The 23,868-nt window shown below is 46.5% G+C and overlaps 1 protein-coding gene across 3 annotated transcripts in view; it reads right to left on the bottom strand.

Moving 5' to 3' along the window:
- LOC118368434 (rho guanine nucleotide exchange factor TIAM2) overlaps positions 1 to 23,868 on the bottom strand; it is a 132,055-nt gene that overhangs the window by 77,816 nt on the left and 30,371 nt on the right. For all 3 annotated transcript variants that reach the window (XM_052496929.1, XM_035752516.2, XM_035752515.2), the window contains exons 2-3: positions 3,120 to 3,240; positions 1,243 to 2,397 (exon numbers count right to left, since the gene is read on the bottom strand). In XM_052496929.1, the coding sequence (XP_052352889.1) occupies positions 1,243 to 2,391 (1,149 nt within the window). In that variant the 5' untranslated portion in view covers positions 2,392 to 2,397; positions 3,120 to 3,240. The remainder of the gene's footprint in view (positions 1 to 1,242; positions 2,398 to 3,119; positions 3,241 to 23,868) is intronic.

Raw genomic sequence — 23,868 nt, 5'->3', positions numbered from 1 at the left:
GTGTGTAGTGAGTGATCCCTTTTGTCTTTCCCACTCTCTCAGTCCACACCCACTTCCCTTTGTCCACCAAGCCGTCATATCGGCTTAGCCCACAAGGGAATCATCCCTATCCTTGTAACCAATATCTACTGTTTGTTTATGCATTTCTGTGATTATTTAGTTAGTAAATAAATGATTAAACCAATTGGTGGATGATTCATAGTAAAGTCTGGGTTCGTGCAGATAACCAACAATTTATGACGTTTGGAATGAGACTGACATGAGGTATAAAATAATTCATTAATAGAAGACTAATTGATCAGATATTAAAATATCTGAAGAGTTATATTCGGAAAATTCTAACTTTGTAATCTGAAGATTTTCCATGGTGCCCCGACTTCCTCGTTCATTACATTTACATGATTAGTTTAATCACATAATAATAGTGACAGAGAATTGATTTGCTAAAATAACAGTCTTCACTTTTAATGATGCCAAAGACAGGACAGCGGTTCATGTTTCAGAGGACGCATCAAAATATATACCACAATTATCAAAAGAGAATGTCCTTCCTGAGGGTTCTATGAGAAGAAAATCTTGTAAAACACAAGAGTTGTCGAGGTGAAAACAGAACAACATGCTGTGCTTCTGGTTGCTGCTTTAGAATGGCCTCTCTCTCTCTCTCTCTCTCTCTCTCTCTCTCTCTCTCTCTCTCTCTCTCTCTCTCTCTCTCTCTCTCTCTCTCTCTCTCTCTCTCTCTCTCTCTCTCTCTCTCTCTCTCTCTCTCTCTCTCTCTCTCTCTCTCTCTCTCTCTCTCTCTCTCTCTCTCTCTCTCTCTCTCTCTCTCTCTCTCTCTCTCGTTGAGGAGTTGCAGCGATGAGACAAGATCGAAATTAGGGGGTAAAAAAAAGCTACATGTAAATCTAAGGCAATACCTCTATTACAGACTACAGTTGGACTACATAGAGACTAGCAATATGTTATGGCTACAGAACTAACTGCAAACAAAGCTGTACTAGTTGTACATACCAAGCCATGAAGATAGTTCATAGATCTGTATACACCCTGTGAAGAACATCATTAGTTTAGAACCTGAGCGGAAGTGTTTCCTTGCCACTGTCGCTTCTGCTTGCTCTTTGTGGGGTTATTACTTAGGGACATTGACAAATGTTTCTGAAAAAAACTTCACAATTTTGGATGTAGATCGTTTGAGCTGTAGGATCCTGACCTACACAGACAAGCCCATACAACAGCCCCACTCACCTGTGTCTTCCTCTTCTTCCTGCTGAGACTTCCAGTCCAGTCGCTGAGGCGTCTCATGCGACTTCTGACCGCGCCAGAGCCCTTCTTCAGGGTGGAGCGCTCTCCGCTGGGCCGGGCCTTACGGCAGGGCAGGGTGTAGGACGAGTACTGCCTGGCCTCTGGGCACTCCTCCTCAGTAGGCACGTCCAGGGCCGAAACAAAGGAGGCCCGGTGCTGGATGTGATGGGGGGATTCCCTGTACTGTGCCGACAGGTCCTTAGCTGTGGGGAAGGTGGCAGCCATACTAGGGTCCCTGTAGAGATCTGATATGGACACTAGGGGAGACTGTTGGCCAAAGGCCTCCAACTGGTCAGCCCCACTGTTTCCCATAGTCCTACTGGGGGAGCAGGTCTGGTCCTGGTCGCAGAGGTCCGCACTGTGCCCCCAGGGCGAGTCGTACCAGGACCCCTCGGAGCTCAGCGAGCTGCCCTTGCTGGTCCTGGTGGTGGAGGTTGAGGCTGGCTGTGGAGCTCCGTGGTGGGCCTCAGGCCTCCTGCTGCTGCCAGGAAGACTTGAGGTGGACTCTAGGGTGGGGGAGAATTTGAGCAGCTGCACCGGCCCAGAGGCCTCGTCCAGAAGCAGACCACTGTTAGTGTTGGTGAACTCCACCCTCAAACTACCATCCTTCTTGATGACCACCCTGGGACTGCTTTGCTCCTCCAGCCCCTCACCCTCTCCTGGCATCCTCTCTGGGTTCCTGTGTCCGTTCAGAGCATGGTCGTTCAGCTCCCCTGATGCTCTACTGTCCAGGCGTCCACTGCCTTCAAATGGGCAGCAGCCATTCTCAGATGGGAGTTGTGAGCCGCCTCCTGGTGGGGAGTCATGCCAACGACGGCAGTTTGGACTGCCCTTCACCCCCATGGTGACATGATCGTAGTGTCTGGAGACATACGGCTCTCCTCTCCTCTGCGGGGGGGAGAGGCAGCCTCGGCCAACAGTCCTGGCTTTGTAACCCGAGCCCCCTGGCCCACCTTTCCACCACGTATGGGGGGAAAGAACCTCCTCTTTGGTTGAGCGGAACTTTAGTGAGTAGGGTTTTTGTTTCCCGGGGAGGATTAAGCTGGTGCCCTTGGGCCCCTGAAGGCTGTATTGGCTCTCAGAGTTTCCCATTGCGATCTGGAAGACAAAGGAGACCAATTCTGTCAGAGATACTATGGAAGGCAAGGCAGACATCTGTTGGGTGACATCATTTCAGGTGTCGTCACACTGCGGTGCTGAGAGGCTACTGTAACTCAGATTGGCCATGGTTGAGCAGACTCGTTCCAAATAGACATTACCACACTACACTTACCGACTAATGATTCCTATGGGAAGCCATCAGTCACGGACTAAGTTTAATCGGATAACATCTGAGTGAAAAGACCAAAGAAAAAGGCATAATTGCGCAGGAGAGCATCTAATAATTACAAAAGACAGCCTGTTCTTCTTATTTTAGACATTTTCCAGGAAAGGTACCAAGGCGGCAGTGTGACCAACAAGCCTTCATGGCTGTTATGTGTGAAATGACTTCCAGGGAACCTCAAAGGGCTTTAGATTCGGGAAGGATGGGGCATGACCAGACATCTGAAGGGAGTGAATCAAAGCACTGTAAGGTGCGGTTTGAGACATAGAAAGGCTTGATTGGACAACTGCTTGTCAACTGTCATGTGTTACTGAAGATAGCTACGGCTCACTTACTGTAAAGTCGCTGCATTATCAGTCTAGTTGGCAACACTACAATAGCTATAATCTTCCACTCCCTGCACTGCTTAAAATGTACTAAGTGACTTACCTATAATCACTACCACTTATAGAAGCACTGTTAATATCTCTGATAGGAGACAGAACCGTAGACTCACCTGTGTGTCCTACAGTGTCTTGTCAGAGTGTGGCCTTCCAGCGGGCATGGTGGTCCTGAACTCCTCCGCTCTCAGACAACTCAGACAACACTATGTCCTCCTGCTGCACAGCCAGGATCATCTGAGGGACACACAAAGGAGAGCGCTTGGGATTAGTGACTGGGTTATCGCTATGCCAACACAGATTTGTTAACTGCCTGTGACAAACTCCCATGTTTGATGACAGGTGTTGCAATTAGGGCCGAGTCCTAATCCAGCCGTCGGGAGAGGACTTTGGTCTTTCAGTGGTTAAGAAGAGGACACCCAAGCTTTGATCAGAGGACTACTCTAAAGTAGGGCACTGAGGAGCAGATTCATTTTTACAAAATCCTCAATGTCTGTTGACAAGAGGAATAACACTTGCCCTGCAGTGTGAAGAGAGGGCATGCATGGCATACAACACACCAAAATTGAATTAGTATCTACAAACTTTAGCTGTCAAAGACCGCACAAAAATGACACGCTTCCATGTGTTAGGCTCAAACCTGCACCCGGTTTCCATCACAGTGAACCTAAAGGAGCCCAGGCCTGTGCTGCTGTGCCATTCTGGGTCTATGACTACTGTAGAAACTCACTCCTCCCCTCTGACTCAATGCCTCCTTATATCCCTCTCCAAACTAAACATTATTTCCAACTCTGCAGAACTCAATGACGTCTTCTTTGATCAGTTGGGAAAGTTTTTGAAAAGCTGGCTACAGTTTGCCCCGCTGTTTATTTTTAACACTGGAAATCCAGCCATTTCTTTTTGCGCCCCAACAGCCAAATATGTCCAGGGGCGGATTCAGAAAAACAGAAACCGCTGCAGAGCTTTCTTACTGTAGTTATGGGCACAGCTGATGAAAGAGCACAACCCTTCCAGTATACTATTACACATCTACATGCGTGTAGCTCACAGTCCAGGAAACAAGTCGCATGATAGCCATCCTCCACTGGTGTAGCAGCACACGTACAGCCTGTGTGAGAGGACATGGTGTAAATACCCTGCTGACAACAGACTGATCTGTGGCATTTACTGCTCTTTATCTCTCCTTCCTACTATACGCATGTACCTTGACTTTAGTGACCTTAGAGTCAAGCAGGGGATAGTCTGCTGAATGACTAGATGTAATGTACAGCATATAGGCTGAGGGTAATGGGAATCCAGAAGCTCCGGCTTGAGGGTAAAGGTGGTATTGTGGCAGAAGACCGATGTCACAGTCATAAAACATTTTTTTGGGGGCATCTGTGACCTTTCCAATGTGTTAAATCTTGGACATGAAGTCTTGGTTATGATAATGTATAATCAGGTTTCTATGAAGTGGGTCAGTCTGGCACAAGGTTAACAGTTTAGCCATGTTTGTTTTTATGTATATATACACATACATACATACGTACGTACGTACGTACGTGTGTGTGTGTATGTATATATATACACATATTATATATACACATATATACATACGCACATCTACATACACACAAAAGTATGTGGACATCCCTTCAAATGAGTGGATTTGACTATTTTCAGCCACACCTGCTGCTGACAGCTGTGTAAAATCAAGCACACCGCCATGCAATCTCCATAGACAAACATTGTCAGGAGAATGGCCTTACTGAAGAGTTCAATGTGGTACCGTCATAGGATGTCACCTTTCCAACAAGTCAGTTCGTCAAATGTCTGCCCTGCTAGAGCTGTCAACTGTAAGGGCTGTTATTATGAAGTGGAAATGTCTAGGAGCAATAATGGCTCAGCTGCGAAGTGGTAGGCCACACAAGCTCACAGAACGGGACCTCAGAGTGCTGAAGAGCGCAAAAATAGTCTGTCCCACAGTTGCAACACTCACTACAGAATTCCAAACTGTAAAGCTCGCCATCATTGGACTCTGGAGCAGTGGAAATGAGTTCTCTAGAGTAATGAATCACGCTTCACTGTCTGGCGGATGAATCTGGGTTTGGCGGATGCCAGGAGAACGCTAGGAGAATACAGTGCCAACTGTAAAGCTTGGAAGAGGACTAATGGTCTGGGGCTGTTCTTCATGGTTCAGGCTAGGTCCCTTAGTTCCATTGAAGTGAAATCTTAACGCTACATCATACAATGACATTCTAGACAATTCTGTGCTTCCAACTTTGTGGCAACAGTTTGGGGAAGGCCTTTTCTTGTTTCCGCATGACAATGCCCCCGTGCACAAAGCGAGGTCCATACAGAAATGGTTTGTCGAGATCGGTGTTGAAGAACTTGACTAGCCTGCACAGAGCCCTGACCTCCCCTTTGGGATGAATTGGAATGCTGAATGCGAGCCAGGCCTAAATCGCCCAACATCAGTGCCCGACCTCACTAATGCTCTTGTGGCTGAATGGAAACAAGTCCCCGCAGCAATGTTCCAATATCTATTGGAAAGCCTTCCCAGAAGAGTGGAGGCTGTTATATCTTCTGTTATATCAGAAGAGTGGAGGCTGTTATATCTTCTGTTATATCAGAAGGGTGGATGGAGGCTGTTATATCTTCTGTTATATCAGAAGAGTGGAGGCTGTTATATCTTCTGTTATATCAGAAGAGTGGAGGCTGTTATATCTTCTGTTATATATCAGAAGAGTGGAGGCTGTTATATCTTCTGTTATATATCAGAAGAGTGGAGGCTGTTATATCTTCTGTTATATATCAGAAGAGTGGAGGCTGTTATATCTTCTGTTATATCAGAAGAGTGGGGGATGTTATATCTTCTGTTATATCAGAAGAGTGGAGGCTGTTATATCTTCTGTTATATCAGAAGAGTGGAGGCTGTTATATCTTCTGTTATATCAGAAGAGTGGAGGCTGTTATATCTTCTGTTATATCAGAAGAGTGGAGGCTGTTATATCTTCTGTTATATATCAGAAGAGTGGAGGCTGTTATATCTTCTGTTATATATCAGAAGAGTGGAGGCTGTTATATCTTCTGTTATATATCAGAAGAGTGGAGGCTGTTATATCTTCTGTTATATCAGAAGAGTGGGGGATGTTATATCTTCTGTTATATCAGAAGAGTGGAGGCTGTTATATCTTCTGTTATATCAGAAGAGTGGAGGCTGTTATATCTTCTGTTATATCAGAAGAGTGGAGGCTGTTATATCTTCTGTTATATCAGAAGAGTGGAGGCTGTTATATCTTCTGTTATATCAGAAGAGTGGAGGCTGTTATATCTTCTGTTATATCAGAAGAGTGGAGGCTGTTATATCTTCTGTTATATCAGAAGAGTGGAGGCTGTTACATTATACCAACTCAATATTAATGCCATGATTTTGGAATGAGATGTTCGACGAGCGTCCACATACTTATGGTCATGTAGTGTATTACAAACCACTGCTAACCATCACCAGCTATAAACGTTCCCACATATTGTACAGAGACACTGGTGGCAATGATACTGAACTTGACTTCAAGTGAGAGTAAACAGAACAAATAAGACTCTGGCATCTATTCTCATGAGAAATAACAGAGTGATAAAAGAGACACTTGTTACAGAGATGGCACCACTGGGTCAATGGAAATGTGTCTGCCAGGAGGAGGCTGTTCTCAGTTTCAAAGAAGCAAAGCAGCTTTCCTGACAGAAAGTGTTCTCAGGGTTGCCAAGTCTAAGGCCTTTAGCTCTGACAGATACAGTGAGAAGGGTTGCCAAGTCCAAGACCTCTAACAGCCAGAATTACCAGGGTTGCCAAGTTAAGGCCAGAGGCCACGTGTCCAAGGTTAAGAGCCGGCAGCGGTCGGCCACTCTACTAGGCTAATAGTCCCTGACCTGCCCTCCACAGCATTCTGGATCTGTGGGAAAACCAAAGCACCATCTATCACGGACGGATTTACAATCCCTCTTCCATAGTCTCATCTCCCCCCTCCGACTTTCTCTCTGATTAGCATTGACAACGATTAGCCCCTTGAGTTTGAAGTAGGGAAATGGCTCCAATTCCCTCAAAATGAATTAGGAGAACCTAAACAAAGGCTGTTCGGGAGCAAATAGACACATTCCGCTGGCGTGCTGCAAGAGTCAGAAGAAAGGCTGTCACCCCCAGTTCCTTTCAATGCTTTTTCTGACACAGAGCTAACGTCTGACTGTTTATTCAGGTAAGGCTGAACGTTTGAAAGGCTCAAAGCCAAAAAATACACACACATTCATGCAGACGTCAACCTGCTGATGTGGGCTGAACCGGAGCATTGTAACAATGTTTTGTGAGGGGAACACATTTTCCTTAGCCACAGCACTGAACCCCTGCCCGAGGCTCTGTGCTCCTCAACAGCCCCTCCGATAGGCCATCTGTTCAGGCCCTCCCTCCCCCAACACCCTGTGACCTGAGATTCTCCTGCTAATGGCCCAGGAAGACTCCCACGCCTCTCCCTGTTCAGTCTGACAGCGTGTCTCAGGGATGGAGCCTTGGGCCAAGTCAGTGAGGACACAATTCCACAGGGTATAAACACTGCATAGTTATGCTGTAGAAACGAGTGGGAGGGGTATAGTAGTGGGGTGTCTATGTCATCACTGAATTTTTCCTTCATGAGCAAACTTCATTTCCTTGAGACAGGAGCCACAAAGCCCCCATATAACTCCTTACAGACATCTGCATGCCTCTGCAATCTCGCACGCACACACACACACACACACACACACACACACACACACACACACACACACACACACACACACACACACACACACACGTCTATATCAGAAAAACCCCTCCTGTCCTTCAAGGTAAACTTGAGAAACAAACCCTCAGAAAACCCTAGACACAGCAGTGTGAAACATGAGGCTGGGTTGGGCCTTTCTTGGAGGACACAGCCCCAGCACTACAATTCCATGCTAGTGGACTTTTTTTTAACCCACTAAACTACAGACCCCTAGAGATTAGGAACCAACCCCTTAGCATTTCTCAAAAGGCTAGGCATAAGTGGACACAGACACGTGAGGTACAATATGAAATCCCAGCATGAAGAATGCATCTGCATAGCCCTATCAGGGGAAATGATTGATCCATCAAAGCAGACAGACAGCTTGGTTTTGGCTTCAATCTGACATGAAGTACACTAGAATAATACACAGGTAAAACTACTGTCTCAATCATTAGAAGGACACAATGGATGTATTGAAAAGGGTTCGGGTCTCATGAACTCCATTGTTCCCTCAGACCCATACCGTTGTCTATTATTATAACTAGCTATCCAGCTCTCCTTCAGGTTACCTTTCCCTCCCTTCTGTCAAATTAGTACCCAAGGGACTTCTCCTTTCTCACTTATCACCTTCCTGTGGCACAGAGCCTAGCTTAATGCTTAGCTAACTCTTAAAGGAGCAGTACAGTATAAATTGATCCCACGTCTGTTTTAGAAGCAGGAAAACACTGTCTGAGAGTGAGACCCACTTTCACCAGACAAATTCACACGGACTGACAAAAACCGGAAGTAAACATTAAAAGTCGGTAGAATGTTGTTGCAAGGTGGAGGTCTGACTCACGCCTGAGCTCTGTCATTCATGCTGAATACAGAGGATCCTGTGGACATTCAGTCATAAAGGAGGAAACAAAGTCCGTGAATCAGAGTGCAGGCATATATTACCATTGTGGTAGATTGTACTGTATTGCCAAAGCCACTGAGCATCAATCCAACTGCTTGTTAGTGTCTTTTGGGCATTTTCATTAGACATTTAACAAAGGCCTTCTTCGATGTGCTCTGATCCTCTGAACCAAGAATGACATGACGCCCTACAGAGATATTGCGGGAGCCATTTCAGAGTCAGACAAATGCCAAGAGAGTCAAAACAGTTCTTAAAAACAATTCCTAAATAACAGAGCACTGAGTATACCAAAAGCCAATGTTGCCAACTTCACTATAGGATCTAAATCATGGGCTATGCGACAGACCAGAAACACCACAGAAAATGTCAAACAATCCATCGTGGCAAACAGCAGCAATAATCAGTGAGCCTGACGGACTCGGCTGTGAATGAATATAATGCTGGCAACAGTGAAAGGCAAGGAGTTGATAACGAGGTCCCCCTGTGGGAGAGAAAGGTCCCCTTACATAATAAAGCCCGCTGGGGTCTACAGTAACAGAGCTAGAAGAGTTGTAGCCTACACTACAGCTGTAAACATGCCAACATCCCTAAACGGTACAATAGACGCCTTGTTGAAGTCTGCTCGTACACAAACAAAGCACCAGACACACAGACCTGTCTACACCTGTGCACCTGGATTAAAGACAACCGTAGTAAAAGGTTTTTCCCCCTGTTTTATCTTAATCCTAGTAATAGAGCAAACAGAGGGAAGGATGAAATGGAGAGATAAAAACAACCCTTACCTCCGTCCAAAGCTTTAATCTAAAAGCTCTTTGAAGAGCAAAGCAAGGAGAATCTAGAGCGCTCTGATCTTAAAGTGGAGTCAATGAAGTCAGCCTGCCGGTCTTAAAGTGACACGCACACACACACTGGCTGAGGCACATGTGGAAACTTCCTCTGCTTCCACCCAGCTTCTAGGCACAGCGAATCGTAATCCTCCAGGGTAACGCGGGGCAACCGAGCGAGGTGAGGAGGCGGAAAAGTGCTCAAGCCAGCCTCACTCACTCTCTCCAGTTGGAAGTTAGGACCAGATATGTTTTATTTAGTATAGGAACACCCTCAGTGTTGTTTCTCCTTTCTCCTGCTTTTCCGTTGGCCACAGCAGAGGATGCAGGAACTTTAAAAAAAAATAAAGAAAAGCCCAAGGCAGTTTTCCATGGGCACTAGATATTATTGGGCGAGACAAGTTGGCGTGTGGAGCTGTATAATGCCTGGGAGGCACCAGGGAACGCTGCTATGACTGGGGCTTGTCTGACCCGACATACCACAACAACCCCAAGAGAACATGGTGATAGAACGCTCTGAATCCAGGCTGAGGAGATCTGTCAGAGCAGAAACAGAGAGAGGAGGAGGATAAAGACCTCCGCATGCTTGGTTTGGCACCTAGCGGAACTCGGTTAGGTGAACTGAACGAGTGTGCTCGCATAGTCCCTTAAAAGATATTCGCTTGACAAACGATCTTAAGATGCCTCAAAATAGTAAGAATTATTTTAAAGGTCCTTCTGTAGCTCAGTTGGTAGAGCATGGCGCTTGTAACGCCAGGGTAGTGGGTTCGATCCCCGGGACCACCCATACGTAGAATGTATGCACACATGACTGTAAGTCGCTTTGGATAAAAGCGTCTGCTAAATGGCATATATTATTATTATATTATTATTGAAGAAACCTGTCATAAATTGACATTATCACAGAGGAGATCTTAGTCCCGAAATTTTACATCTAAGATGTTTGGTGCACTATTTCTCGAGTGAAAACTGGACAATGAGTCTTCTATCGTTGAATGACAACAAACACTTCATTAAAGGATATCTACTGTTGACCAATGACAGTCGAAAGGGCGGAAACTTCGGCTACCAAAATGTGTCTTGTCACGAGAAAAAAAGGGAATGTGCACGAACAGCCAGAAAACCCTCGCTGAAGACTAAAAATAACAAAAACGTCACAAAATGGTCATAATACAGAGTGTACAAAACAGTAGGAACACCTGCTCTTTCCATGACAGACTGACCAGGCGAAAGCTATGATCCCTTATTGATGACAGCTGTTAAATCAGTGTAGATGAAGAGACAGGTTAAAGAAGGATTTTTTTAACCTTGAGACTTGGACTGTGTATGTGTGCCATTCAGAGGGGGAATGGGCAAGACAAAAGATTTATGTGCCTTTGAACGTGGTATGGTAGTAGGTGCCACCGATTTCAGTATGTCAAGAACTGCAACGCTGCTGTGTCTTTCACACTCAAAAGTTTCCCGTGTGTATCAAGAATTGGTCCAACGCCCAAAGGACATCCAACCAACTTAACACAACTGTTGGAAGCATTGGAGTCAACATGGGCCAGCATCCCTGTGGAAAGCCTTCGACAACCTTGTAAAGTCCATGTCCCAACGACAAATTGAGGCTGTTCTGAGGGAAAAAAGAGGGTGCAACTCAGTATTAGGAAGGTGTTTTTTTACACTCAGTGTACATGCACGAACTGTTACGAACTACGTATGATGGGAGGAGAGATGAGAAGGAGGAGGAGAGACGAGAAGGAGAGACGAGAAGGAGGAGGAGAGATGAGAAGGAGAGACAAGGAGAGATGAGAAGGAGGAGGAGAGACTAGAAGAAGGGACGAGAAGGAGAGACAAGAAGGAGAGACGAGAAGGAGGAGGAGGAGAGACGAGAAGGAGAGGAGGAGAGATGAGAAGGAGGAGGAGAGACGAGAAGGAGAGACGAGAAGGAGAGACGAGAAGGAGGAGGAGAGACGAGAAGGAGGAGGAGAGACGAGAAGGAGGAGGAGAGACGAGAAGGAGGAGGAGAGACGAGAAGGAGGAGGAGAGACGAGAAGGAGAGACGAGAAGGAGAGACGAGAAGGAGAGACGAGAAGGAGAGACGAGAAGGAGGAGGAGGAGAGACAAGAAGGAGAGGAGGAGAGACGAGAAGGAGAGACGAGAAGGAGGAGGAGAGACGAGAAGGAGAGACGAGAAGGAGGAGGAGAGATGAGAAGGAGAGACGAGAAGGAGGAGGAGAGATGAGAAGGAGAGACGAGAAGGAGGAGGAGAGATGAGAAGGAGAAGGAGGAGGAGAGACGAGAAGGAGAGGAGGAGAGACGAGAAGGAGAGACGAGAAGGAGAGACGAGAAGGAGAGACGAGAAGGAGAGACGAGAAGGAGAGACGAGAAGGAGAGGAGGAGAGACGAGAAGGAGGAGAGACGAGAAGGAGAGGAGGAGAGACGAGAAGGAGGAGGAGAGACGAGAAGGAGGAGGAGAGATGAGAAGGAGAGACGAGAAGGAGGAGGAGAGATGAGAAGGAGAGACGAGAAGGAGAGATGAGAAGGAGGAGGAGAGACGAGAAAGACGAGGAGAGACGAGAAGGAGGAGGAGAGACGAGAAGGAGGGACGAGAAGGAGAGACAAGAAGGAGAGACAAGAAGGAGAGACGAGAAGGAGAGACGAGAAGGAGAGACAAGAAGGAGGAGGAGGAGAGACGAGAAGGAGAGGAGGAGAGACGAGAAGGAGAGGAGGAGAGACGAGAAGGAGGAGGAGAGACGAGAAGGAGGAGGAGAGACGAGAAGGAGGAGGAGAGACGAGAAGGAGAGACGAGAAGGAGGAGGAGAGATGAGAAGGAGAGACGAGAAGGAGGAGGAGAGACGAGAAGGAGAGACGAGAAGGAGGAGGAGAGATGAGAAGGAGGAGGAGAGACGAGAAGAAGGAGGAGAGACGAGAAGGAGAGACGAGAAGGAGGAGGAGAGATGAGAAGGAGAAGGAGGAGGAGAGACGAGAAGGAGAAGGAGGAGGAGAGACGAGAAGGAGAGGAGGAGAGACGAGAAGGAGAGGAGGAGAGACGAGAAGGAGAGACGAGAAGGAGAGACGAGAAGGAGAGACGAGAAGGAGAGACGTGAAGGAGAGACGAGAAGGAGAGGAGGAGAGACGAGAAGGAGAGGAGGAGAGACGAGAAGGAGAGGAGGAGAGACGAGAAGGAGAGGAGGAGAGACGAGAAGGAGAGGAGGAGAGACGAGAAGGAGAGGAGGAGAGACGAGAAGGAGAGGAGGAGAGACGAGAAGGAGAGGAGGAGAGACGAGAAGGAGAGGAGGAGAGACGAGAAGGAGGAGGAGAGACGAGAAGGAGGAGGAGGAGAGACGAGAAGGAGAGGAGTAGAAACGAGAAGGGAGTAGTGAAGGGAGACGAGGGGGTTGGGTTGAATAGTATGCAGAGTCAGAGGGCCAGATCTGTACCCATTTTAAAAAGCTAATTAGAGTGAATGAGAAAAGGCACAGAGACAAAAGTCCACATTCATTCCCCCGGAATTAACGTCTCTGAAACACAGACCAAATGGTGTGCTTTCCTGGCGGGTCCAAATTGTGACCACCTTTCTAAAAACACACATGCTCCTCCACACAGAACCTTCGTTGAAACTGGCCCATTGAGAAAGCCACAGCACAGCAGGGCCAGTTGCTGGTCTGAAGTATGCCAGACATTTCCAAAGGCTGTTCCTTCTTTTCCCCACCAGGTTGTGTGAGCCGCTCCTTTATTTTCCAAGTACCAACAGGAATAGAGTGACCTCTGGTGCTCAAAACAAATGCATTGCTTAGATTTAAACCGCACAGGATTTAAACCGCACAGTCAAATTGATGTTCAGCAGGTAATTAGAAGCTAGAAATGTTTATCACAATTCCGGGCTTCGAAACGCCATCCTGAAAGACTGCAACATCTTCACGTTGGGCGGAAGATAAGGGACTCACAAAATCAATGTCAAACAATACTGCTGCTTATACAAGGGACTATATAAAGACCATTCCCTTCAAGATAGTATACGCCTCTGTAATTCGGAATGCCTATGTGGTTATTTGATACAGTGGAGGATCTACTCAGACCCAATAGTGGGTGCTCTTCTCATGAGCCTCCCGACTCTCTGACCATAGCCAACCTCCACACAATCCAACCAATTACTTGAGCGTGTAATTACAAGACATTTACGAAGCTATTTTTTTACAAAATAATGTATATTTCGTCTCTCTGTGTTCCGTAAATTTCCTTCAATTCGCATGAGTCAATGTATCTCACTGGAGAAAGCGTCCGAGCTAAGGAAACAGCGCCCCTCTGTCTCAGTATGTGTAGCCCATTTATCTGATACTGTCTGGTCAAAAAGGGTATGACATTGTTGCCGCCCGTAGCATTGAAAGCAAGGGAAGCCAGCGAGCATTTGGCCTCCCTTGATATTTAAAAAAATAATAATAATAACCAATCAGCGTTGAGCTAAACTGAGTGAGCTCAGCTGTGAATGCTCCTGGCGCACCAAAAAAAGTGTAAAGGGAAGCCAGGTTGGATTTGGCTTCACACCAATCACATGACATCAGAAGCCAAACGTTGCATCTCATTGTGTCTTTGTAGTCCGGTGTCTAGCTAGCTAAAATAGTCCCTTTCCCAAATTAGCCACGGGTGGAGATAGGGATTTGAACTTGTGGTTTTGCTTAATTCTTCGTGCTGGCCAATGATTATAACTGTGATTCTGATCCAACCATAAATTCATACATTGTGCCCCTGGCCTGAGAAGATGGAAGTTCAACATGTACAGAAGATGGAAGTTCAACATGTGCTGTAGCTAATGGTAACTAGCTGGCCTGGCGCATCGTTGCCCATGAAGTTAGGCTAGCAAGACAACAAAAACTAAAAGCGTGAACTGAATGACAGAGTCATAGACAGTTTAAGCAACATGAAAGAGGATGGCATTGGCATTTCTCTACAAGTAGGGTGAGTCTACATGTTTTTTCTACTTGCATGCGCACACTTAGAAATCAGTACCATGGACAGCCACATATTTAGCTTACAGTGATTGGACTAAATTGCTTATGGTCTTTTTTAGTTGTCATGGTATTAGACTAAGCAGAGGTGATTAGATGATGTTGAAGTTGAAATGGTGCTGGAATAGTGGAGGCAGCACCTGCTTTCTTATTGACAACTCTCCTTGGTTCTAAATCAATAGTTTAGTAGTTCGAAAATGTCGGAAACACTTTGTAGGTCATGTGACTGTTTGTTAAACGCAATATGTTTTGTGGACTTCACCGGACAGCGGTTGCTCTCCGGTTTTGTGATGAAACAAAGGTGTGGTTGAATTTATTCTGCCACTGTGTCCTCTTATTGTCTCGGCCTTTAGGCCTATAGATCACAGTGTCAAGGCATATGATCTAACAGGTTATAGAGCACACAACGCAATTATCACAACACAGAGGTTGTAATATGGCTTTCCCCCCCCTGGCTTGGCTTCCCTGGTAATTTACCCACGCCACCGCTACTGTACTTGAGACCAATCAAAATGAGCTGATTTGTGAAACTCTTACAAATGCCAACATTGTAACCTAATATTTCAAAAAAAGGATCCACTAATGATGCTTGTAGTTGGCCCATTGTCCACGAATAGCTGTAAAAGAATAAGCTGTTCTTGGCCGGCTGCATGTGCAAGAGGAGTCAGGTTCACAATGTTGGCAACAGTAAGAGCAGCATTCAGAGGGTCCAAACAATGTCAGCAGCATAATGGCCCTCGTGGACTCGTCTGGGAAATCTCAAAGGCTTTTGTAGAGGCTTTCGAGTGGAGGGGGTTAGCCAACACACTTTCAGAGGCAGAGAAGCAGAAAGAGAGACAAAGAAAGAAAGAAAGAAAGAAAGGAAGAAGGAAAGAGAAAGATCATACCAGTGACAGTCAAAACACACATTCAGAAGCATAGAACCATAATGAAAAGAGTGTGAGGAAGGAAGCGAGAGCAGCATAATACATATTCACACAGAGCAGGTGTGGGTAGTTCCGTTGAGCTCAATGAAAGGACTGACCATAATTAGGCTCAATTAACAGGCTGAATGAGCTCTGAGGGGGCAGGATCTCATCGGGGGATAATCTCTCTCCCCTCTCCTCTCCTCTCAGACAGGAGCCTCGTGCAATCTGCATCAACATGCCATTTGGGCTGACTCCTACTCAGCACCTTGACAGATAAAACCCTTGAAAAGTGCAGAGGCACATTGTAGTACATAATGATAGTAATGGACTGCATTTATATGGCGCTTTTCACTAGCTAAGTCTAAAAGTGCTTTACATAGCAATGGGTTTGGGCGTGCAGGGCTGGGAGAGTGTGAGGGCCGATGTTTGGTGTACTGTAGGGTTAGTCCTTTCACACACCACCCTGATAACGCGTCCAGTGATAGCCTCCGCCGTTCAATCCTCCCGCTCAGTCAGAGGAGACACAGTACCGGGACAAAACTGCAGCATTACCACCCACCATTGATGGCCTTCCCCCTCTCCTCCCCTCGCTCTCTATAATCACCATAGTAGGACCAACCAGGCTTGCCCTCTCGTCCTACACTGAGACAGTGAGTGAGGGTTAAGGAAATTAGGGAGTGAATCACGGTTTCTCTCTATCCAAACTGTCATAAAGAACCAAGAGAGAGCAGTATAGATGCCGATGCACGTGTCTTCTGGTGATGCTTTTGCCATCTTAATTCAGACTTCCCAGGTCAGTGTGCTCCAGGAGACAGGACCTAGTAAACGGTAGACATTTTCATTTAGGGGATTGTGTAATGGCAGTTCATGGAAAAGCCGTCAAATTAATTTCACACCTCATCTCAGCCCCATTGATAATGTCTAAACCTCCCTACAATAAACTATCGGCTGACACTGAACCCCATGGGAGAGAGAGAGAAAACCGAGAGAGAGGCATTAACTCAGCATGCTAATAACCCAGTGTCTCTCCCCAACACTGTGACAGATGCATTCTGGTAGCTGGGCGCCATTTGTAATCTGATGCCATTGATTATACAGCTCGTGGGGGGATTTGAGTAGCAACACCCAGCGGGATCGAAATATTCACAACATGGAATATTTGATGGAAATTACAGCTTTGGAGGGAGGTAGGATGGGAAGATATGGGAGAGGGAGGGAGAGAGAGAGTACGAGAGAACAAGAGAGAAAGTGAGGTGGAATTCAGACCCCATGATGTCAATGATCCAGGGTCAGAGTTTAGAGGTCAGGTCTCTTGTTCTTGTCTAAACTGAACTTCCTCCCTCCTGTCTCTGGCCATGTTGGTCTGGCTCTCCTCCTGAGAGGAGGATGTCGTCTGTCTGCTAGCACCAGGAAGACAAGTGGAGACCGATCAATCTCAGCACATCCTGACACTAAAGCTCTCTAATGTGGACAAAGCAACTTAAAACCCAGGCAATTCTACACTATGAATACATTTGGGATGAACAAAGCACAACCACTAAGAGTCATCACATGTCCCTTTCTCGGGGCCATGTTGTGAGAACTCTATATAACCTCCCTGACTTCGCCTACTGTCTGTTAGCTCTCCTCAGTTATACCAAAGTGGAAGCAGTAAGCCCAGATCGACAGCCTGATCAACCTCCTTTGTCAAGTCCCCTGTCAGATCAGGCCCCAGTGGAAGGAGTCTACAAAGAGCTGCGTGTCAGAGATGCTCTCGCCCCAGAACTGCTTAAAGGAAGCCTGTGTGTTTTCCTCCCCACTGACAGAGACGGTACTAGACCCGAAGTCAGAGCTGGGAGTAAACAGCACATCTACTGCCATGTTCAGTGGAGAGAGAGCCTTATGAGCCGCCCAGGAGTGTCACTATCCATTTAGCATGGCTTCTGTCAGCAGTGTGTGTGTTTAGCAGAGAAAGGGATTGCTGCATGCATAGAAAATACACACCTTCAAAGTTGCAATCAATCAACTTGATTGATCAAAAACGCGCGTGTGTGTGTGTGTGTGTGTAACGCGTGTGTGAAAAGTTTAACCCCCAAGACAACCTTACTCTGTCCATTAGGCAGCTTAATGAGGACTGAAGCTGATGGAATGCTGATGTGCACCTGCAGTTCTCCTGCTGTGGGGAAGATGACACCCTAAGACACTCAGAAGAGAAGCTGTGACATGTTTAACTCATAGTACGAGCTGGAAAAGACACACCTCAATCTCATTATCTCTGTGGGAGAACCTATTACGTATCAATCGTTCAATGTCTGCAGCAGGAGTATTGGACTATATTAAATGTCTGGTAAACCAGTGAACAGTTCCCTGATCTCTTGTATTAGTCTGACCACTGGGGGGCTGAGGTTGAGGTGGGAGCCAACACGTCCTCCCTCCCATGAGATAGCAGTGAAGCCACAGGCTCCATGGTCTAGGTCTGAGGGCTCTCCTAGCCAGAGAGCCAGCTAAGAGGCTAGAGGGGCCCAGGGAAACAGTTCTCCACCCATCACTGTGGAGCTGTCAAACACGCCAGTTTCCTCCTCTACAGGGAAGTTGGGAGCTACAGAGGCTGTAGCAGATGCTCACATCCGTGAGATCAGCTTTCCTTCAAATCCTCAAGGTCAACTTCAAACCCAAACAGCCGTATCTCCAGCCCACACCGCCATCCCGCTCTTCCCCGCCCCTACAATATAACACATTGGGCACGTGAGTCGTGCTGGCGGGGTGTCTAAACTGTTCTCTGGTCTTTCAATTGAATCAGGTTGACTGGGTGTCCGGCGTATGTAGGAAGCCCAAAGGACAGGTTGACTGGGTGTCCGGCGTATGTAGGAAGCCCAAAGGACAGGTTGACTGGGTGTCCGGCGTATGTAGGAAGCCCAAAGGACAGGTTGACTGGGTGTCCGGCGTATGTAGGAAGCCCAAAGGACAGGTTGACGTTAACTGTTCCAGCTCCACTGTGCCAAGTGGGTCCATATTTTGCCTGTAGGTTTCCAGTAGGAGGTTTCTGTTCCCTTTTTGAGGAAAAGGAGTGACCATTTTGGCTCTAAATAGAGCCAGAGTCAAGCCACACAGACATTGAATCACTAAAGTCGCTCTTTGATCCAATTCACCACGGGCTAGATCACAAGCTCCCCAGAGGCACCAGGTTATACGACTGGGACACACGAACAGATGGTGAATAATTTAATTGAATTAATAAAAATGGGAATTGATAAATATATGAATGACAATGAAAAGTAGTGCAAAGGCAACGAAAGGATCAATGTCAGAGACCCTTCCATGTCCGCACTACGCGGTCTCGATGGCACTTGTGTAGCTCTGACCGTGGCCTGCCTGGGAGTCGCCCGGTCTGCTGTGGCTGTTCCACACGCATGTAATGGAACACACTTTAGGTTCTCTCAGAGGAGAGGGCAGGGATGTAACTAGATGGCTAGCGGTGTTCTGACAGGGTCTACATCAGAGCCGTGTAAACAAAAGGCCAGAGACAACCCTTTACAACATAAACCATCCATCAGGACTCATTTAAGCTGTTTAGAGGCCCCGACATGCTGCGCCTGGTCTACACCACTTCTGGAGTACACAAACAAACAGATAAATAGCCTACACGCACACGCTAAATGAGTAGACGCCATGGTTAAAGTGATACGATGTAAACAGAACTCTATACCACCCAGGAGAGAGACAAAGGTCACGGAAATCTCCACTGTAGCTGAGCTTATGTCACAAATAAGGACTTTGGTTCCGAGAAGTGCAACTGACAAACCTGCTGTATGCTTCCGTTCTGTTCACAGCAGGATAAGACCTGCCTTTGTTCTCGGGAGTTGTACGAATTAAGTTCTCATTTATCCCTGTGCCGACCACAAGGTATACAAAAATACGTGTTAAACGAGGACAGTTAAACACCATCAATGAAGCAAAGTAGCCCTGTGTCATTAAAAAGGTGTCTCTCTATATTGCGGTTCAAAGTCCAGTGTACCTGGTAGATGAATAGATACAGGCTGGACTATAGGCATAGGTTAGGAATGTGATCCACTCTGCCTGATCATGCTAAAGGCGTGGAATGCGTGATGGCCAGGAGCCAAGCCTCAGTCCATCTGTCCACACGCTTCAGAGAGCTGAGCTGACTGAGGAATTCTGCTGACCACACCGGAACGTCTCTCTGAAGAGAGGTTACCCTGCCTGCAAAACAACTCTCTCCACACGCCAACGGAGGGACACTGACTCACAGCAATTGTGTGTTATGGAGAGTTTTCCAGAATAGTTCAACGAATCCCTTCACGTTCGCAATCCATTGACAAGCTGATGACTTTGATACCAGATGGGAGGACCAGGACTACGATTCCCTCATCTCATTATCTGTAATCAGTTGGATTGGACTTTACCTCAGTCCACCTGGTCATAAATGCACAGCTGTGAGTGGCTATTCCATCCAGGTTGTGGGAGCCCCTGGTTGTATTGATATACAGAAGGCTGGTTGGTAACAGTCTGAGAAAAGGAGACCATGCTTGACCATCCCACAGAGGAGTGCTCAGCTCAGCCCCACGAGCAGAACAGCTTGACCACCTGCAGAGCTATACAGCAGATGCTCCACGTCCAACCAGCAAAACAGATTACTTACAAGAACTGTGTCAGGGTCAGCCTACAAGCTATACACACTGGTACTCATGCAATGTTATTTACTTTCGCTGTGTGTGTGTCCGCGTGTTTGCACTTTTCCTCAGGCCTCTTCTATTCAATTTGAAACACATTTAGTCTCCTCTGTGTTTCATTTGGCAGACAGGTCATAAAACCAATCCAAAGAGCAGGACTAAAATGATTCACTGTTGAATAATTATCACTTCCAATGTCGACTTATGTGTATTTATTAAAATATATAGACGCCCTCGACATATAACCCAAAACAACTGCTATACGGCAAACCAGCAATGGGATCGACTTAGAGGCTGAAAAGGACAAACACAGGCAAGCGAACACTGACACTAAAAAACACTGACACCAGTTTCTCTGAGTCTGGGACAAGGCAAGTGTCGGCTGATTAGATTTAAACCACGGTCAAACACAAGTCTTTCATACTCTCAACAGAACCTATCACTTCAAAAAAGGGCAACAATGCAGCTGACGTAGCGGACGCAGAACCAGACTGGCACTTCGGCTAGGGGGTAAGCACTAGCAGCTGTGCCACATGTGCAGCCCTTTTACTGACGTGATTGAATTAAAGCCGATGCCAAGCCCATTATTAACCCAGCCATGAAGAGCCCAAAGAATGTCAGAGACCCACACTCGTTAGGCAGCCATGCAAGGCCTCTGACGAGGAAACACACGCTAATATCACCACGAGGTTGAATACTACGACACAGCGGTGCTTAGGGAACATTTAGAGGACAGCTAAAATCATAAGGCAAGTCGAATATACTAATTTATAGAAATGAACAAATCGGATGTCGTATTACTGTGCTCTGGCAGATGCTCTGGCAGTCTGGCCTGTCTGTGGCATGTAGAGCACGCTGCTAATGGTCAGGCAGATGCTTCAGCCCTGGAGGTCAGAGGGGTCAAGCTGATCCTTCATCAGAGGACAAGGGGGGTCTTTATTCTGCGCCTTCATTCCTTAATCTGGCGTGGGGGGGATACAGAACACTTTCTGTTTGGCTCCTCACAGGTGGGCAGATCGAGAGAGCAACTGGTCCGTCACTAACTAGAGAGAAAGAAAGAGACAGACCCTCTCTCTCTCTCTAGCTCCAGGTTATCTACCCCTAGACTAGCCTATAGCGTGTTCTGTCATCCAGCCTCGGACTCGTCGACTCCTGAGAGGGTGTTGAATAATGACAGGAAAATGCAGGAAATAAGGGAATTTGACATCACTGGAAAGCATACACACGGCCAAACATCAGCCAGGACAGCAGTACAGTCCAACTCTGCAAGCTCTAATAGACAGTCTGACACACACTGTGGTATGCCTACAATATATAAAGTACAGACTGCCTGCATTTATAAGTTTCTCTATGTTGATGAATGTGTGTGGTTGTCTGATGCAAGGCATGTTGAGTGAGCGAGCTCCTACTGTGGAAGTGTAGCATAGAAAAGTGGTGTGTGACTGTGTTATAAATATGTAAGCACAGTTGTAGCAGATCTAAAAGCCCAGACACTTGACAGGGAGGGGGGTTAGCCGTGAGAAGCCTGTGGGACTACAGGATAGCATAATTAGCAGAAACAGGCAGGCCTGGCATTAAACCATCCCCCAACGGATGAAGAATAACTCTCATGGACTTTCTCATCGCCATGTCAGATATATGTCCCAAGTAGCACTGCATCGCAGTGACAGACCCTGGCTCGATCCCGGGCTGTATCACAAACGGCCGTGATCGGGGGTCCCATAGAGCGGCGCACAATTGGCCCGGCGTCGTCCGGGTTTGGCCGGGGTAGGCCATCATTGTAAATAAGAATTTGTTCTTAACTGACTTGTCTAGTTAAATTAAATAAAACATTTATAAAAATAGCCACCTGGTGTATAATACATACTCTGAGTGCATTAAAATAGCTTCTCCGACTATCTTAGACCAGGAGGTTCTGCATTAACAGCACTCTCTCACATCAAACCTCCAATAGATTAAGGTAATAATGAAGGTAATAATGAAGGTGATGAAGAGAGCGGGAGAATGAAGGCAGTAGAACAGACAAACCAGAGAGAACATTCCAGGAATCTATAATGTTTGCTTTGGACCGAGGCTACAGCTAAGGAAACCCCAGTTCCTGGCTTTTCACTATACTGTTATTATCAGTAAATGGACATGGATATGAAACTATTTACTGTAAAATATCATTGTTAGTATGAAAAAGAACCACAAGTTTCCAGCGAGGCTGACCTCTCCACGCGAGCAGCTAACCACAGAGCCTACTGCTTTTCCTCCAGTGTCCTGCCCAGCCCGCCTGCTTCTACTGAAAACACACAGCCAGCCTAAATTAGCCCTCAGGAGTCAGACTATCGGCTACAGAATGACTTAGAGGGACAAAAATAATACCTCATGGAATCATTCCATCATAATAAGATTCTGTGCTTGCCAGTAATAAACATTGGATATCAGATAAAACGGGCATATCTGTACAAATACAAATCTGTCTGCTAACTCCGCATTACAGAGACTACTGAAGCCCAAGCTAAGATTGACAGAAACAAGCCAATGCCAAAACATATTAGGCTATATTCACTTAAATGAAGACTTGCCACACCTAGTACTGTCAGACATCCATGTCTCCTCTCCCAGACAGTTCCAGCTGACATCAGGCTTATGAGTCGCCTGATAGGGTGTGTTCCATTAATCACTGATCTCATCCAACTGTGAATAAATGATTTTACACAGCCAGCAGTTGAGTCACACGCATTATAATGTGAGGATGAGATGAGCACTTAACTAGTAAACATTAAGGCTGGGAATTGCCAGGGACCTCACGATACTATCACTATACTTTGGTGCCGATAATATATGCATCGCAATTCACGATTCTATATGTACTGTGATTCGATACTGTGATTTTATTGCGATTGGATGTTACAAAATATTTTGCTCACCATACGTCTGCTGCAGAGGGACAAGAAAGAGCTTAGACCAGTCATGGAAATAAGATCGCTGAAAACAAAATTGTCTCCCTATTTAAAAAGATGAGAAGAAGCTAATGAAGGCAGGTACAGCCAACTAGAGTTAAAATAATACTCTGATATTGTCAAAATGATATGTCATCAAAAATAATGTCCCGATACGTAACTGTATCAATTTCGTCCCGCATCTCTAGCAAACCGTCTGCTGTTCATTCACAAACACATCTGGGACGGCACTGCAATTGAGTCATCTTTATTGGTAAAAGACATGTTCTGAGGTAACGAAACACACACAAGATCACAAAATGGAAGAACTCAGAAACACACAGAATGAAGGACGTTTTTAAGCATAGTTGGCAATGGAGTTTCCATTGAGAAACGCAGGATTGAGGAGACCACAGCCATACGGCTAGATGACAGCCGTTCCGTCGACATAGGGGATGCCCATGGTAGGCCATAGGGTTTTACACACAGTTCCTATTATTCAGTTGGGTGGAGTGCAGTTAGACGCAGTGCCACATAACACAACATGTGCTACTGCTACCGCCCCACACACTCATCTCTACCACTTCTGAAGAGAGGGTTTCTCTCACCAGAAGAAAAAACACACATGGTCACACACTTCTCCAATGGCCAGCAGTTGCTTAACTGCACACAGGATATGCCAACAACAAAAAAAAAAATCATTCGCCTGTGACTCAATCCTTCCTTTCCCCAAGAGAGCCAGGCTAAACTGAAGGCACTGTGCCCTCGCACATTCCCCCCCCTGTCCAGGCCGGCCCATCTGGAGCTGCCAACAAAGGGCCTGTTGAGTGTGGACCAAACCACGAGGGACTGTGAGAGATGACCCGAAGCCACTAATCC

This window comes from Oncorhynchus keta, chromosome 35 (genome assembly GCF_023373465.1).
Source record: "Oncorhynchus keta strain PuntledgeMale-10-30-2019 chromosome 35, Oket_V2, whole genome shotgun sequence".
In the NCBI taxonomy this organism is placed as follows: Eukaryota; Metazoa; Chordata; class Actinopteri; order Salmoniformes; family Salmonidae; genus Oncorhynchus; species Oncorhynchus keta.
This window is presented reverse-complemented; position numbering and strand designations above follow the sequence as displayed.